The 15,333-nt window shown below is 30.8% G+C and overlaps 2 protein-coding genes across 2 annotated transcripts; one reads left to right on the top strand and one right to left on the bottom strand.

Annotated features, from left to right (window-relative positions):
• Positions 1 to 4,571: 4,571 nt before the first annotated feature.
• On the top strand, positions 4,572 to 9,976 carry LOC112783321 (uncharacterized). The gene is made up of 13 exons (XM_025826229.3): positions 4,572 to 4,856; positions 5,203 to 5,322; positions 5,440 to 5,542; positions 5,759 to 5,834; positions 6,194 to 6,290; positions 7,087 to 7,189; positions 7,323 to 7,453; positions 7,638 to 7,815; positions 7,905 to 8,059; positions 8,238 to 8,447; positions 8,703 to 9,050; positions 9,137 to 9,263; positions 9,539 to 9,976. Exons 2-13 carry the CDS (start codon positions 5,218 to 5,220, stop codon positions 9,688 to 9,690), a joined length of 1,785 nt encoding a protein of 594 aa, XP_025682014.1. The 5' UTR covers positions 4,572 to 4,856; positions 5,203 to 5,217; the 3' UTR covers positions 9,691 to 9,976.
• A 674-nt stretch (positions 9,977 to 10,650) lies between these two features.
• LOC112784816 (uncharacterized) lies at positions 10,651 to 12,438 on the bottom strand. The gene has a single exon (XM_025828147.3). It carries the CDS (start codon positions 12,276 to 12,278, stop codon positions 10,920 to 10,922), a length of 1,359 nt encoding a protein of 452 aa, XP_025683932.1. The 5' UTR covers positions 12,279 to 12,438; the 3' UTR covers positions 10,651 to 10,919.
• Between the last annotated feature and the right edge of the window lie 2,895 nt (positions 12,439 to 15,333).

Below are 15,333 nucleotides of genomic sequence, written 5' to 3'. Positions count from 1 at the left end.
TACATGGTATAAAATATATATTAAAATAAAAAAAATAACAAATTAAATAATATATATATATAAATATATAATGATTAATTTTTTGTATATGCATAATATATTCTTAAACTACTCAAATAATATTATTATTGACAAAAATAATTTCAAGATGCAACTGACAAATAAATTTTTAAAAAGCTTTAAAATCGTAAGAAAATTAATCAAATGTTAGATATATATTATTAAAAGACTTTAGAAATAAAATTTTGATGTTATTTTTTATAATTATTATTAAAAAATGGAATATTTATACTTTTAAAATTTGATAATTTCATGCTAAAAATAATAATTATATATAAAATCAATTTTAATACATTAATAATATAAAATAATTTTATATATATTTAATTATCTAATATTATATTAACAAAGATAACTATATTTTATATTATTAGTATAGATAATCATAAAATAAACAAATGTTACAAAAAACATGTTATCATGTGAATGCATTAAAATTTATCAATGAACAAAAAAAAAATTTAAATGTAATTAATTTAATGTAAAATTAATAATTTAAATTTAAAATTATTAAATAATAATATAATCAAATATATTACTAATGAGTTATAGTTCAAATGACATAGTTTTTCCATACTCAATTAAGAGGTTGCAGGGTTGAATCTCATATTTTTAATAAAAAAAAATAAAATCAAATATATTAAATTTTTATTTTTATAGTATACAAATGGGAAGCTCATTTGCTGACGTGGCGCTCATACGTTGAGTTTGTGAGTTTATTTGCTTACGTGTCGTCACTAGAAATTTTTAGATTTATATTTATAAATTATAAATTATTATTTACTTAGGTTGTTATTTTCAAATTTTAAGTTTGGGTTGTTTTATTTAGGTTGTTATTTTTTAAATTTTAAATTGTTTTATTTGTTTGGGTTGTTTTACTTAAGTTGTTATTTTTTAGATTTCAAATTATTTTATTTAAGTTGTTATTTTTTTAATTTTATTTAGATTTTACTTAGATTGTTCTTTTTTATATTTTAACACTATTTTTTAAAAATCTGTTAATTCTTTTTAGCATTATTTTTAAAAATTTTATTGATTTTTTTTAAATTGCAGCTACATAAATTCTTTTAAAGAAATTTAGAGTTTTAAAAAAAAATTACGTTAATTATTCTTCGGTTGTTACATACTAATATTATTATAAATAAAGATTTACGTTAGTTTAGAATTTTTAAATTATTATTTGTTTAGGTTGTTATTTTCAAATTTTAAGTTTGGGTTGTTTTACTTAGTTTGTTATTTTTTAAATTTTAAATTAAAGTCAACCAAATTTAAAAAATTTTAGTTATGATGCAACTATAAAAGGATAAGTTATGAGAGATGTAAAGCACCACAATTTAAAGTACATCAATCCTTTTCTTTACATATATCCAAAATCTCCCTACTTATTCCAATGGCTGGTATTCACAAAATTGCTGACATCAATCCTACCATCGACAATTTGTGTGTACGTATACGAGTGATACGGTTATGAACACTATCAAGTTACAAAAATTCTCCATTGCCATACTCAATTGAGATGGTTTGACTCGATGAAGACACAGGTTTTCTACTAATATCCTTTTATCCATGACTCCAAGGTTATTTATTTATTTTTTTAAATTAAAGTCTATGTATATTGGATTAGATATTGAATAAGTCTATATTTAACTTTTTTTTATGTTATTTTCTTTTTTAAGCAGGTATCGAATAAAGTTTGGTGTCACTGATGATTCTGACTGTGCATGTAATGTGCATGTAATGTAGTCTTTGACAAGGAGGCAAAACAAGTTTTGGGAAAGAGTTGTGTAGAGATACTTGATCCACTCCTATTGATAAGATCTAACCAATATTTATTTCTAAAAACATTAGTGAAGATATTTTTATTGGTACTTTTTATATTATTTATTATTAATATATTATGTAATACCCTACAGAAAGGAAATCTATTGGATACACCTATACTTTTGCTCAACCTAATTGATAAGATCTTTCTCTTCATCGTTGAAGTTCACATATATGATAATCCACATTTTTTCACCTTCTTATAAAGTTAAGAAGATGACTGATAATGTGGTTTTTTTGTACAGAATTTGTTGCTTGAATTCCAACGAAGTTGCGGCCAATGATGAATCCGAATTGTTGGAAAATGCTATTATACCAACTAAGCGACTATCCTCGGAGTCGGAAGATTCGAAGGTGGAAGGAAATACCTCAACTTGCAAGAAAATCAAGATTGAGAAAGAAACTTGAGAATTTGGATGCACATGTTTTGGAATCCCTTTTAGAGTCTATCTAATAGAATAATGCCAAGCATATGTTTGTTTTGGTGAAAACATTGTCTTTTCTTGAGTTATTTTTAATGCTATTATACCAACTAAGCGACTATCCTCGGAGTCGGAAGATTCGAAGGTGGAAGAAAATACCTCAACTTGCAAGAAAATCAAGATTGAGAAAGAAACTTGAGAATTTGGATGCACATGTTTTGGAATCCCTTTTAGAGTCTATCTAATAGAATAATGCCAAGCATATGTTTGTTTTGGTGAAAACATTGTCTTTTCTTGAGTTATTTTTCTTTTTGTTCTTTTCGATTTTTATGTTTGGAATTTAGAATTTTTTTAAATATAAATTGAAGTTATTTGGTTATTACTTGTGGTTTTATTTTTAATTTGATTCTCACCGTTGATATTATGATAATTTTTAATTTGGAAACTCTATTTAAAAATTTGAAATTTAAAATTCTAATACTAATTCCTAATTAAGTAGCTTCTTAACCGTTTTGATTTTTAAATTTAAAACTTTTTTATCTGTCACATTTATAATTTTTTTCTATTTACTTCGTTTACATTGTTATTTTTTAGATTATCTCAGCACAACAATAGAGGTACTTTCATCTTTTTCTCTCTTAGTTATTCATTTTCAATCTCTTTATTTAAGGAAATGAAAAAAAAAATTTAACTATAAGTTGAATTTATTGATAGTGAGATTAAACTTATATTTATTTGAAAAAAGATACTTTTGTAAAAAAATATATATTATTTTTCGTAAAATATATTTTACGTAACTAAATAAATGAGAATAAAAAAGAAATTAAAGCAGCCATTGAAAATAAAATCTGTGCGATTTTACATAGACATAAGAAGACACTAATTTCATATTCTATTTGGTAAGTTAGACATGAGAAAAATTGTAAAAAATTAGTGTCTCAAGTTTAAAATTAGTGTTTCAGCATTTTAGAGAGACACAAAATACATATTTTTAATGGGTGTTTGTGTATGACTATGTCTTTCATCATTTTTGTTTCAGTAAACAAACACCATACATGTACTCCTGTGTCTATATTTTGATAGAAATGTATACCAAAAATAAATGCAGTCATATGTGTACTACTTTATTTTTTTTTAATAATATAAAAAATTTGATAATAAAAATGTATTATGTATAATGTATATATATTTTTAATTGGTTAAAAAAATTATTTATTTAATATTTTTAGGTATATATTGAAAGATGCAAGAAGTCTAAAGAGAAGCAAGATTATATTGAAGAAAAAATTGATATTAAAAGACAAAGAAAATACAAAGTGAAGCACAATTTAAGGTAGACTTCATATAAAAAAATAAATTAATTATTTTATCATTTTTGTTTTTAGGTTAGAATAATATATTTTTTTATTTGGTATTTTTAAGTATGTCAGTTCTATATATTTAATTTTTATTGGGTATACAAAATAACTAACATGTCATGAGTATTTAAAAGAGACATGGTAAGATAAGCATGATAGATTGTAATTATCACAAAGCTAAAATTTTACTTCTTTTATCTTTAATACTATCTTCATAATATATATTCATAATTCATCTTATTCAAACATTTAACATATATTCATTTTTCTTTTTTATAATATAAAGTACTTGATGTATTATCTCTAATGATTACAGGAGCAAATACATCTAATTCAAATTTAGATACTAAAGAATTAGAAGTGTGCATAGCTGAAAAAGAAAGACACCTGATACAAAGAAAAACATTCTTGAAGAAATTGACTATAAATCTTTCAAAATTTTTTGAAGAAGTTGAGGATATTACTGAAAATACGACTATATTAGATGATTATGTGCAAATTGAATACCCAGCCATATTCAATGTTGCTGAGAATACAGGTAATTTAAGAAGTAGCAATATCAGCACTTTATTATTTATTATTGTTATGTTTTTTATAAACAAAAAATTATCGTTTAGTGTTCAAGTTTTAAAATTCAAACTAAGATATGGTTATATATTATAATTTTTGTATTTGAACATTGATTTATTGTAATTCTTATGTTTGATTAACGTGAATGTAAAACTTAAATATTGAGGTTGGCACAATATAAAACTTCTATTTATATTTTACATAAAATAACATATTTAACACGTTTATTATATAACGACGATGATAGTGTTATACTAAATTTAAAAAATATATGGTTATAAAATATTATTTTTAATTTAACTTATCAAATTTAAATATAAGGATGCACGGGTTTAACACTAGTTATTTAATAATTTTCAACTACAGAATATTAATAGAGTTTTCGCCATTAACAAAGATTCTGCTTTTCTTCCCTTTCACTTGTTCGTCGTTCGCCGCTCCCTCGTGCCTGATAGCCTCTGTTCCGTCTCTCTGCTTCGCCGTGTCTGTGTCTCTTCTTTCTCACTGCTTCGCCGTCTGCCGCTGCATGCCACTGCTTTGCGCCTCGACTGCCCGCCTCTGCCGCTGCTCTACTCCTTCGCGTCTCTGTGTCTCCCTCTTTCACTAGTCACTACAAGCCTATAAGGTATGATAATTGATAATTAGGAATTTAGGGTTTAGGGTAAATTATTACGAATTTAGAATCTACAATGCCGATGCTGTTACTAAGTTACTTGTTAGTTGTTGAAACTTAAAGCTGCTTAATATAATCTATGCCTATATATTTGATAGTGTTGGAGGATGTGAGTTTTAATTGTTGGTTAAATTGTTAAGTTGCAAATTAGAAAACTGTTTATGTATAGTTTGTGGATTTGAATGTTAATTTTGTATGCTTACTTTTCAAAATTTTAGTTGAACTTGAATATGTTTATTTAAGTGCGTGTACTGTAGCAAATAGTAAATCCTCAAAAAGCAAAACTTTTTGATTGCAGGCTCAAAGCTTTATCATGTTTGCGTCCACTGCTACTTCCCCCGCCGCTGCTGCTGCTCGTTCTTTGCGTGCTTCCCTCTTCTCTCCTTCTTCTCATTCCCATCTCCTTCCACCTACTTCGGTGCCTATTCTTCTTCTCCTGTTTTTTTAAATAGTAATAATAACGACAATGATGATTATAAGAACTAAAAAGTAACTCTTGCAAAGTTACATGGTCTTTGAAATGCATATGTTTCAGGTTCGATCCTCTTTGCGCTTCAGCTACCTTCCTATCAAAGCTATGGCTGACACTGCCTCAGTTTCACATCCAATAACTGCTTCTGCTTCTTCTTCTGATTCAGGTATTTTCTTTTCAACTCCCACCACCCTTTTATTTATTTTATTATTATTATTTATCTTTTTCTATTTTCTGGTTCAGTTATAATAGTGTTGTGTTTACTTAGAATATTTACATGTTGTATATGGCACCATTGTTTGCTCTATGCAAATATTTTCTTTTCATTAAAACATAAGAATAATAGGTTGTTGGCATGTTGTCTTCTTTTGCTATGAAACAGGTAGAAAGCAAGCATTGATATCACTTTCTGACAAGAAGAATCTTGCTTTTGTTGGGAATGGGCTTCAGGAATTGGGGTAAGTTATTTTGGTTCTGGTAACATCACTTTTATTTTCTTTTTAAAATGTTAGAAGTAGTTTGTTATATGAATAATGCTACACATCCAAGTCTTTTTATTAACCAAGTCCAATCAAGTTGGTCTAACATAACAAAAACCAGATATGGCTAGCATTATTCCAAGTCTTATTGTTTAACATGGTTGGACTTGGTTTATAAAAGGACTTGGCATTACTCTTGTTATATATAAGTTATAGAATGTAATGTGACTTTAGTCTGAACACTTGAAATATTGTTGAAGTTAGTAATTCGTTTTTGTCAAAAGTGACTTATATTTGTGGAGAGAGGGAGTATTGATGATCCCAATATTGAAGTGTAGGTACACTATTGTGTCGACTGGAGGAACAGCTTCTGCACTGGAGAGTGCTGGGGTGGCTGTTACTAAAGTCGAACAGCTGACCCAGTTTCCTGAGATGGTGAGTGTGCTTTCTTGTGCGACTCTAAGTTCTTCCAAGATCCTCGTTGTCAATCTATTATGGGTTTGATAATATTTCCTTTTATTGATTGATTGATTGACGTTTTGCTCTTTGATATTCTCTTGGATCCTAACACTGATATATATATATATATATATATATATATATATATATATATATATATATTGCAAAGTAGCCATAGAGATTCTTTTGTCTTAAATAATGTTAACTTGAATGTTAGAGCTACAATTTTTTAAGGTTATAGTCAATACTAGAAGCACAGTTTCTCATCTCATTGTTGCACATATAACTAATTTTAATTTTAAGTAAACATTTCCAGTGTGTAATATTAGAGGTGTGAGTGTATATGATTTGAAATCATGCTTGCAAATGAACATTTATATTTTATAAAACCCTTGTGTTGTGTGTAGTTATTTGGTCTTTTTTGTTTTATTCTACTCAGGATTAGGGTAATTATGAACAATACTGGGTAGCTTTCAATATGTATTTTCCATTATGCATTAATTCCGGATGGGTTTTCCGATGAGAACTGAATTTTTGTTGTTTACCCGAGCTTGTGTTTAAAAGATCAAACTTCAATGAATGTATATCTGCTATTTTACTGCAATATGGCCAGCTTATAGGATAGTTACTTTTTGTTCTTTCTTCCATATGCAATATTCCCCTTTTGCCACCTCTTAGCCATGTTCATGGTATTTTTGGTCTCTTGATTCCACTGAAGCTTGAGTTTCACAACTTTAATTATCAACAAGAATGATTTGGCTTTTCTTCACAGCTTGATGGTCGAGTCAAAACTTTGCACCCTAATATACATGGAGGTATCCTTGCTCGAAGAGATCAAAAACATCATATTGAAGCTCTCAACACTCATGGAATTGGTAAGTTTATGCTCTCAACTTTTTAATTAAAGGTACATAATGCTAGAATATGAAGTTTTGAATTTGGACTTTTGTATTAGTTCAAGTTGTGAGGTTGGGTACTTTTATTGATTTCAAGGTGTTCCTTTTCTAGGTACTTTTGATGTGGTGGTGGTGAACTTGTACCCATTTTTTGATAAAGTAACATCAACTGGAGTAGAGTTTGAGGATGGAATTGAAAACATTGACATTGGTGGTCCAGCAATGATAAGGGCTGCTGCAAAGGTTGTTTGTTTGGCTGAAAGTGCTAATAATTAAAAATCTGAAATGAAGGCAATCTTTTTTTTTACCCTATGTTTCTTTATCTTGTCATGAAAACTTCTAATGTTTTGTAACTCTTGTTTGGGCTGAATTCTGTCATTTGTCTGCTGAAACATCTTAAATATAAGCTCTCTACTTCTTGGAACAGAATCACAGGGATGTTTTGGTTGTGGTTGATTCACAAGACTACCCTGCATTATTGGAATTTTTGAAGGGAAATCAGGATGATCAAATGTTCAGGTTAAAGCTTGCGTGGAAAGCTTTTGCACATGTTTCTGCCTATGACTCTGCAGTTTCTGAGTGGCTGTGGAAGCAGAGTGGGGGAGGTAATGCATAAAACCAATGAAAGTTCGTTTGTTGCATGGTATTCGAATATTGTATTCTGATTTGACATGTGCTCTCTTTTTTATGACAGATAAATTTCCTCCTACCTTGACTGTGCCTTTGTCGCTCAAAAGTTCTCTCCGGTATGGTGAAAATCCTCATCAAAAAGCTGCATTCTATGTTGACAAAAGACTTTCTGAGGTTAATGGTGGTGGAATTGCTACTGCCATACAACATCATGGAAAGGTGGGAATTAACTGCAATTTCTTTTATCTTGTGTGATGTGTTTATGGTAATATACTATCCCAAAACCTATTATATCATGTTTGTGGATGAAGGGTTTCTGAATGAATGTAATCCTTTATTGATCTTCATATAAGTTAATGTTGTAGATGGTCTTACACCCTTAACATTTTTCTTGCAGGAGATGTCATATAATAACTATTTGGATGCCGATGCTGCTTGGAACTGTGTGTGTGAGTTTAGGGATCCCACATGTGTAGTAGTGAAGCATACTAATCCTTGTGGGGTAGCATCACGTAATGATATTCTTGAAGCTTACAGACTAGCTGTTAAAGCTGATCCAGTGAGTGCGTTTGGTGGAATTGTAGCTTTCAACGTGGAAGTCGATGAGGTAAATCAATTAGTAAAAAATATAGGTTATCAGGAATCTGAAATATCTATATTTATCCATGATAAATGTGCAACAAGGTTATCAAAATATGATTTTTTGGGGGGTACATGTGCAACTTTTCAAGAAAAATATGATTTGGGCATACAAATTGTTGAAATAGTTGATTGGTGCCACCTGCTAGTTGGCATATGAGTCCATTGTTTCACCTTTTTGTGACATGGGGGGATAAATACAATGCTTGTTTTCATATTTTAGGTTCTTGCCAAAGAAATTCGTGAATTTAGAAGCCCAACAGATGGAGAGACAAGAATGTTCTATGAAATTGTTGTTGCACCTGGCTACACAGAGAAGGGGCTTGATGTTCTTCGTGGAAAGTCAAAGACTCTACGGATTCTTGAAGCAAAAAAGAACGAAGCAGGAAAGCTGTCTCTCAGGCAGGTTGGAGGAGGGTGGTTAGTGCAGGATTCAGATGACTTGACCCCACATGACATCAAGTTCAGTGTAGAATCTGAGAGGACTCCAGTGGATGAAGAGCTTCGTGATGCAGAGTTTGCTTGGTTGTGCGTGAAGCATGTCAAAAGCAATGCTATTGTGATAGCTAAGGTTGTTATCTGCTATATGTCGAAGCTTTTATAGGCTTCAATCATATGTAAGGATCTAAACATGTTCTTCAATAATTGTTTTGGCAGAATAAGTGCATGTTAGGCATGGGAAGTGGCCAGCCAAATCGTTTGGAGAGCTTAAGAATAGCTATGAGGAAAGCCGGAGATGATGTTAAAGGAGCAGCTTTGGCTAGTGATGCCTTCTTCCCATTTGGTAAGTGTTAAAGCAAATATTTAATAAGACATGGGGATGCACGATTAGCATTTATTTTTTATGTAGATATTCTAAGAAGGCCATCACTTTTTCATATGAAGATGAAAGTAAATTGTTTAGTAATCTCCCATTGTCATTGATAAAATTAGATATAAAAAATACTAGTGTAAATTAAAGGCATACAATAAGCTCCCATGGGATTCAAGTTATGTGACATTATTGACACTTCTTTATTAAAATCCGACATGGATGTGTGTATCTTAATTTATATGCAGCTTGGAAGGATGCAGTGGAAGAAGCATGTGAAAGTGGGGTTGGTGTCATTGCAGAACCAGGTGGGAGTATTAGAGACAAGGATGCTATAGACTGTTGCAATAAGTACGGTGTTTCCCTAGTTTTCACCCAAGTGAGGCACTTCAGGCATTAATATTTGGTTTTTGTTTTGGGATAACTATCTGTTTCTGTTGTTTCAAAATGGGTTTTGGTGAAAGCATTTTAACTGAAGCCCGGTTTTTGGCATCAAATGGTTGTATGAGTAGAGTTTGTTGTACTATCCAAGTTGATGTAGAAAAGAAACACTTATTTAGTTATTTTACATAAGATGGAGCCTTCTACAATGGACCAAGCTGAATTATAGACCATGATGGTCCATGTGGCTCTTTGCTATATACTAAATTACTCATAAATACAGCCCAGGCTGAAAGCCTTTGAAATATTGTTAGATTTCTTTTTAACAGTGATTGGAAGAGATAGTCCTATGATTAACAAACAGATTAACTGGTTTAAACAAGTATTTTTCGAATTAGCTAATTGAGATGTGAATTGAACCTCTGGAACCACCGAAAACTTTTTTTAAGTTAATTTGATATATAAAGTTTTCGTGATTCAATAAAACGAGAGTTGAGAATTCAAAGGCTTGAACCGGATTCTAACCACTTTGTATCGTTGTAGTGTCGTTACATTCAAAGAAAAATATTTTTGGCTTCATCTGAATTAGCTTGATTAACATCTATTTTTATTTAATTACTAATTTATTTTTCTTCATTTTTTATAATGAGAAAATTAGTCTTTTGGTTCTGTTCAGTTGTCATTTGTGATTGCATTATTTAACATTAAGAACTTCACTTAGTATGTGCACCCATTTAATTATCTTTAGGCATATCTTCACTGGCACTACAAAACAGAAAAAGTGGAATATAGTATAAATTTCCAGATAGTAGTACTAGAAACTCTGATTTGATCAGAGAACATAATATAGTGTCCATGAACAATATTGTTTGACAACTAAACTTGAAACCCTAAAACATATCATATAATTGTGATCCCCCATGGCTACCGGAAAGGACAACAATACCAAAAAGACAATCTTCTAAGGAAGAAGTAACCATTTATAACTGGCAATCATCAGATAGACAATCTTGTATTACGCATGGATAGAGACAAATTGATGTACAATTATAGCATGAGAGACATGTTTTACTCACAACTTCAAACAACAATACCAATCGAGTCACAAAGTTCCAGCAACTGGGAGAAGAAAACGTTGCTTATTTATTTATTTATTTTTACTCAACAACAGATATCAATATCAGCTCCCCAAGAATTAAGCAGAACATAGCAAGTTCTACAAAACTCACATTCCATCTACATTCTTCATCAGCATCCATCATCATCATCATCAAAACTTAGGACCTGGCAAACAGACTCCTCCTCATCCTCCTCCATTTCATGATTATCTTCGTCGCCGTCATCATTGTCGCCGTCCGGGCAGAAATAAGACCTCTTCCCATTCAAATCAGCCACCCTTTTAGCAGCTCCAGAATCTCTAGGACTCTCATTAAGGTACCTGAGTGTTCTAATTTTCCGAAGCAACACACCACTCACACCTGCATTGTTCCTCTCTTCCTTTTCCTCCTGCACCTCCACCTCCTCATTCTCATTCTTCTTCTTGCACATCACAACCTGTGCAGGAATCTCCCACCTCTTCTTCACCCTAACCTCACTCCCCTGACCACTCCCTCGCAGTGACGAGGCGCGCCGCTTGTCCCACCTCTTACCACCATCATTATCCTTGTCATTCTCAGGCAATGACCTCTTCCTTGCATCAACACCAACAGAATTACCACCATTATTATTGTTATACCGGCTTGCTACCATTCTCCCCGGCTTCACCGCCTTCTTATTAGGCACAGATTTCTCCCCTTCCTTGAACAGCTTCCTCGGCTGAACCAATGCAGCAACAGCACCACTCTTCCTTGTTCCCAAAGTAACAGTTGCAGCTTGCTTTGAACCTTGAACCGAGTCAAATCTACCGCCGATTCTCTTCGATTTTGGGCTGAGGCTCAAGGTTTTCTTCCTTTCACTCACTGCCTTCACTTCATCCACACCGTCCAGTTTCCAAAAACACGATTTCCGACGATTCTGCGTAGCCGGAACAGCGGTTGTAGCATTAGCAATATTCGCCTTCCCCGGCCGGATCGAGGAGAACCTCCCTCCTCCAGCGAAGATCTCAGCTGGCCCTAAACTCATTCCTCTCCTTGTCGCCGGCGCCGCCATCGTAACCTTTGTTTTCGGAGTCTCTTCGATTATCTTGACAGCAGAGCTTTGAGAACTCTGCTTCAGTTCCATGAACTTAGCCGGCACAATTCTTCCGCGTCTCTCCACCGTCTTCGCCGCCGCCGCTTTCTGAAGCCGAAGCGATTCCAGTTTGGACGTTAAGCGCTTGATCTGATCCTCAATTTGTCGGATCTCGAGGTCAATCTTTCTCTCGTCTTCTGGTTCGTCAAAACCCTTATTGTTCTTGTTCTTGGCGGGAACGGGGGAGGAATTGAGTGCAGCGGGGCTCAGGTTTTCCTTGGTGGAATCGGATCGGAGAGAATCCGTTGAGTGAATGGAGGACCAAGAAGCCTTCACAGGGAACGAGAATCCTTCGAATTCTTTGCCGTCGAATGCTGCGTTGTTCCAAACCTGAAGCTCAGTGTTGGTGGCGGTTTCTGGATACTGAAGAATGCTCATTGTTGTTGGAAGGTTCTGGAATCTGGGATCTTCAATTCTTTTGGTTTCGTCTTCGTTTTCGTTATGATTCTTTGAAAAATAGAGAAAGAAAAAAGGAAGTGTGATTCGTGAGTTGAGTTTGGAAAATTATTTGTATTTTGATTTTTTTTTACGTTATGTCAATGTGACCGTTGGAGGGAAGATGAGGAGAAAGAAAATAATTAGACGTTGAAGCGCGCATCCTGGCCGTTGGATGGGAAACCGCTCCTCTTAGACGCTCCGATTTTATTTAAAGGCTTTATTATAGTCCTTAATAACTTGTGGCGCCATCTTAGTCTATTCCCATTTTTTTTAAATTGATAGTTTTTTAAGAGTCTCTCAAAAACATTTTACAATGAAAATGTTTATACAAAACTTATAAATGAAATATAATAATTTCTTAAATTTTATGCATTATATGTAAAATTTAATTGATAACACAAATAATATAATTATTTTACGTAATTTTTTAATTAAATTCATGTATTTAAATGATTTTTAAATAATATGTTTAAAAATTAATTTCATGAAAATTGGAATATATGATTTTTTTTTTTCGGTTGTCCACGGTATCCCCCAACCCGACAGGCCAAGGACTAATCCGTCGCGGATGGAGCTCCATTTAATATTTATAACTTCTATACTTGGGTCTACGCACTGTGTTTGGGCCTATACTAAACCGTATTGGATTGGATTCAATATTACTAATACACTAACCTAGTGTTTTTTTTTCTGACAATTCATAAGATAATAAGCCAAATTCCGCTGACCAAAAACATCAAAAAAGGGAAAGAAGATTATGGCCTTGTTTGGTTGAAAATGGAAAATAGAAAAAGGGGGAGGGAGTGAAGTTGTAAATTTCCCTTCATAAATTACATATAAAAATGAATACAAAAAAAAGTTACATATAAAAATTCACAAGTTTTCTTTCCTCTCTATTTTTGCAACTTCCTCTGCAGTCTCATAAGGACCAAGGTACACACACACAACATTATCCTGACCAAAAAAAGAAGGTAACAAATTAACAAGATAATAATAATAGTAAAAAAGAAGGTAACAAATTAACAAGGTAATAATTTGGGTTAATCGAGTGGTTAGCTCACTCGCCGTCTAAAGTAAGTGTCGGGATACCGTGAAAAACTAAAAATAAAAATAATAATAATAGTAAATAAATAAATTCAACTTCTTTCAAGGAACATACATAACGTCAAATAAAATTCTATATGGTGCTTGACCTTGAGAAAACTTATGGTTGTCTTTAATGGGACTAATTCCCTCAATTAGTAGTCAATCTACTTGTACGATTTGGCATTTTATCTCTTCCTTTTTCAATGAATATTCTTGTTTTAAGAATGTGTTATACATGTTAAAAATCATATATTTATTATGTATTTGTGGATATTTGCATATGTTATTTCATATATTTTGTATATTTTAATTTTTTATTTTATATATTGCATAAGTGTATAAAATTCTTTTTTTTTTTCTATTTAAAGAATTTACACTCTCTCTTTTTTTTATAAAATTAAAATAAGGTAAAGTGGCCTTAATAGTGATCATATTATATACAAATTAGTGATAATTTTTTGGTTAATTTAAATTACAACAATAATAGAAAATATATATTTTATGAATATAATAAATTGCATTTATTTTTAATGGTTTATCATTTAATATAAAAAACCTAACTTGCTACAAAATTAATTTAATATTTTTAATGATAAATGTAATAAATCTAGGTAAATTATGAAATTAATAATTTTAAAAATAATGAAAATGATAAAGAAAACTACAAAACAGTATTAGCTTGATAAAAGTAAACAAATATAAGAGATATACTCTCAAAGGGAGTTCTACAAAATTTTTTAATTATATTAGAAAAGTGAAATCTTTTTATCTTTAACATTTATTAATTATACATCTAGTGTATTTTTTATATTGCAATTTTTATACTCGAATGATCCAAATTTTTTTAATGAAAAAGGTCTATAGAGATAAAATTTTAGATGAACTTTTAAATAATTATCCATCCCTAAAAGAGTTAAATCAAATCTGTAAGTCATTTATCATTTATTAAAAAATTAATTAATTTTTTGTTATTTATGTCAAACTAATACTATCTTTGAATTTTTATTCTTTTGTCATTTTTATATTTTTGGATAATATTTGCTAGCATGATAACATTCAAGTAGATTTTGATATTTTATTTTAAATTTAAAAATAAACTAGACAAAAATAATAATAAATATTTTTTATAAATACTTATTTTTTAATTATACAAAATTTAAAAATTAATATGTAATTTTTATATTTTATAAAAAATATTTTTTTCAATATTCATAATAATTCTCATTCTTTGTCATATACCAAAAGGTGACCTTTCAGTTCCACATATAGGCTCTTCATGGATAATTTCATTATGAGTTAATACTCAATTTGATATTTGAACTTATACGCGAATCTCAATTTAGTTCCTGAAATTTCAATTACTTCTATTTAGTTTTCAAAGTTTATAAATGTGCCTCATATTAGTCCCTGAGACGATTTTTAGTATAAAAACGTTAATGGAACGTTGTTATAGACTATCAGATGTCAATATGTCACGTTAAAACTTGTAAAATGATATAGTTTTAGTTTTGGCGTTTAAATAGCTAAAAAACGGTATCATATCACTTATTTTGTTAGGTAAAATTTTAATAAACACTATTTACAATGTTGTTTTTGGGTTATTTGAGTGCTAAAACTAAAACGACATTATTTTACAAGGTTTAGTGTGACATCCGACTATTCACGACAGTGTTCTGTTAATCTTTGTACGTTGAAAATTGTTTCAAGGACTAATATGAATTATGTTCACAAAGTTTAAGGACTAAATAAAGGCAATTGAAACTTTAAGAACTAAATTGTGACTTACATGCAACTTCAGGGCCAAATTGAATATTATCTTTTTCATTATCTCCTAACTAATGCGATATGATGTGAAGCAGCACTGCTTCAGAACATGGATCAAATTTGTCTTGTTCTTATAATTGTCTCG

This window comes from Arachis hypogaea, chromosome 20, assembly GCF_003086295.3.
Source record: "Arachis hypogaea cultivar Tifrunner chromosome 20, arahy.Tifrunner.gnm2.J5K5, whole genome shotgun sequence".
In the NCBI taxonomy this organism is placed as follows: Eukaryota; Viridiplantae; Streptophyta; class Magnoliopsida; order Fabales; family Fabaceae; genus Arachis; species Arachis hypogaea.
The sequence above is the reverse complement of the archived record's forward strand: the minus strand, read 5'-3'. Positions and strand labels throughout refer to the sequence as shown.

Coding starts and splice junctions, on each gene's coding strand:
- LOC112783321 (XM_025826229.3), top strand. CDS start 5,218: ATGTTTGCGTCCACTGCTACTTCCCCCGCCGCTGCTGCTGCTCGTTCT. Junction 7,190..7,322: donor TCTCAACACTCATGGAATTG/GTAAGTTTATGC, acceptor TTCCTTTTCTAG/GTACTTTTGATGTGGTGGTG. Junction 9,264..9,538: donor TGATGCCTTCTTCCCATTTG/GTAAGTGTTAAA, acceptor ATTTATATGCAG/CTTGGAAGGATGCAGTGGAA.
- LOC112784816 (XM_025828147.3), bottom strand. CDS start 12,278: ATGAGCATTCTTCAGTATCCAGAAACCGCCACCAACACTGAGCTTCAG.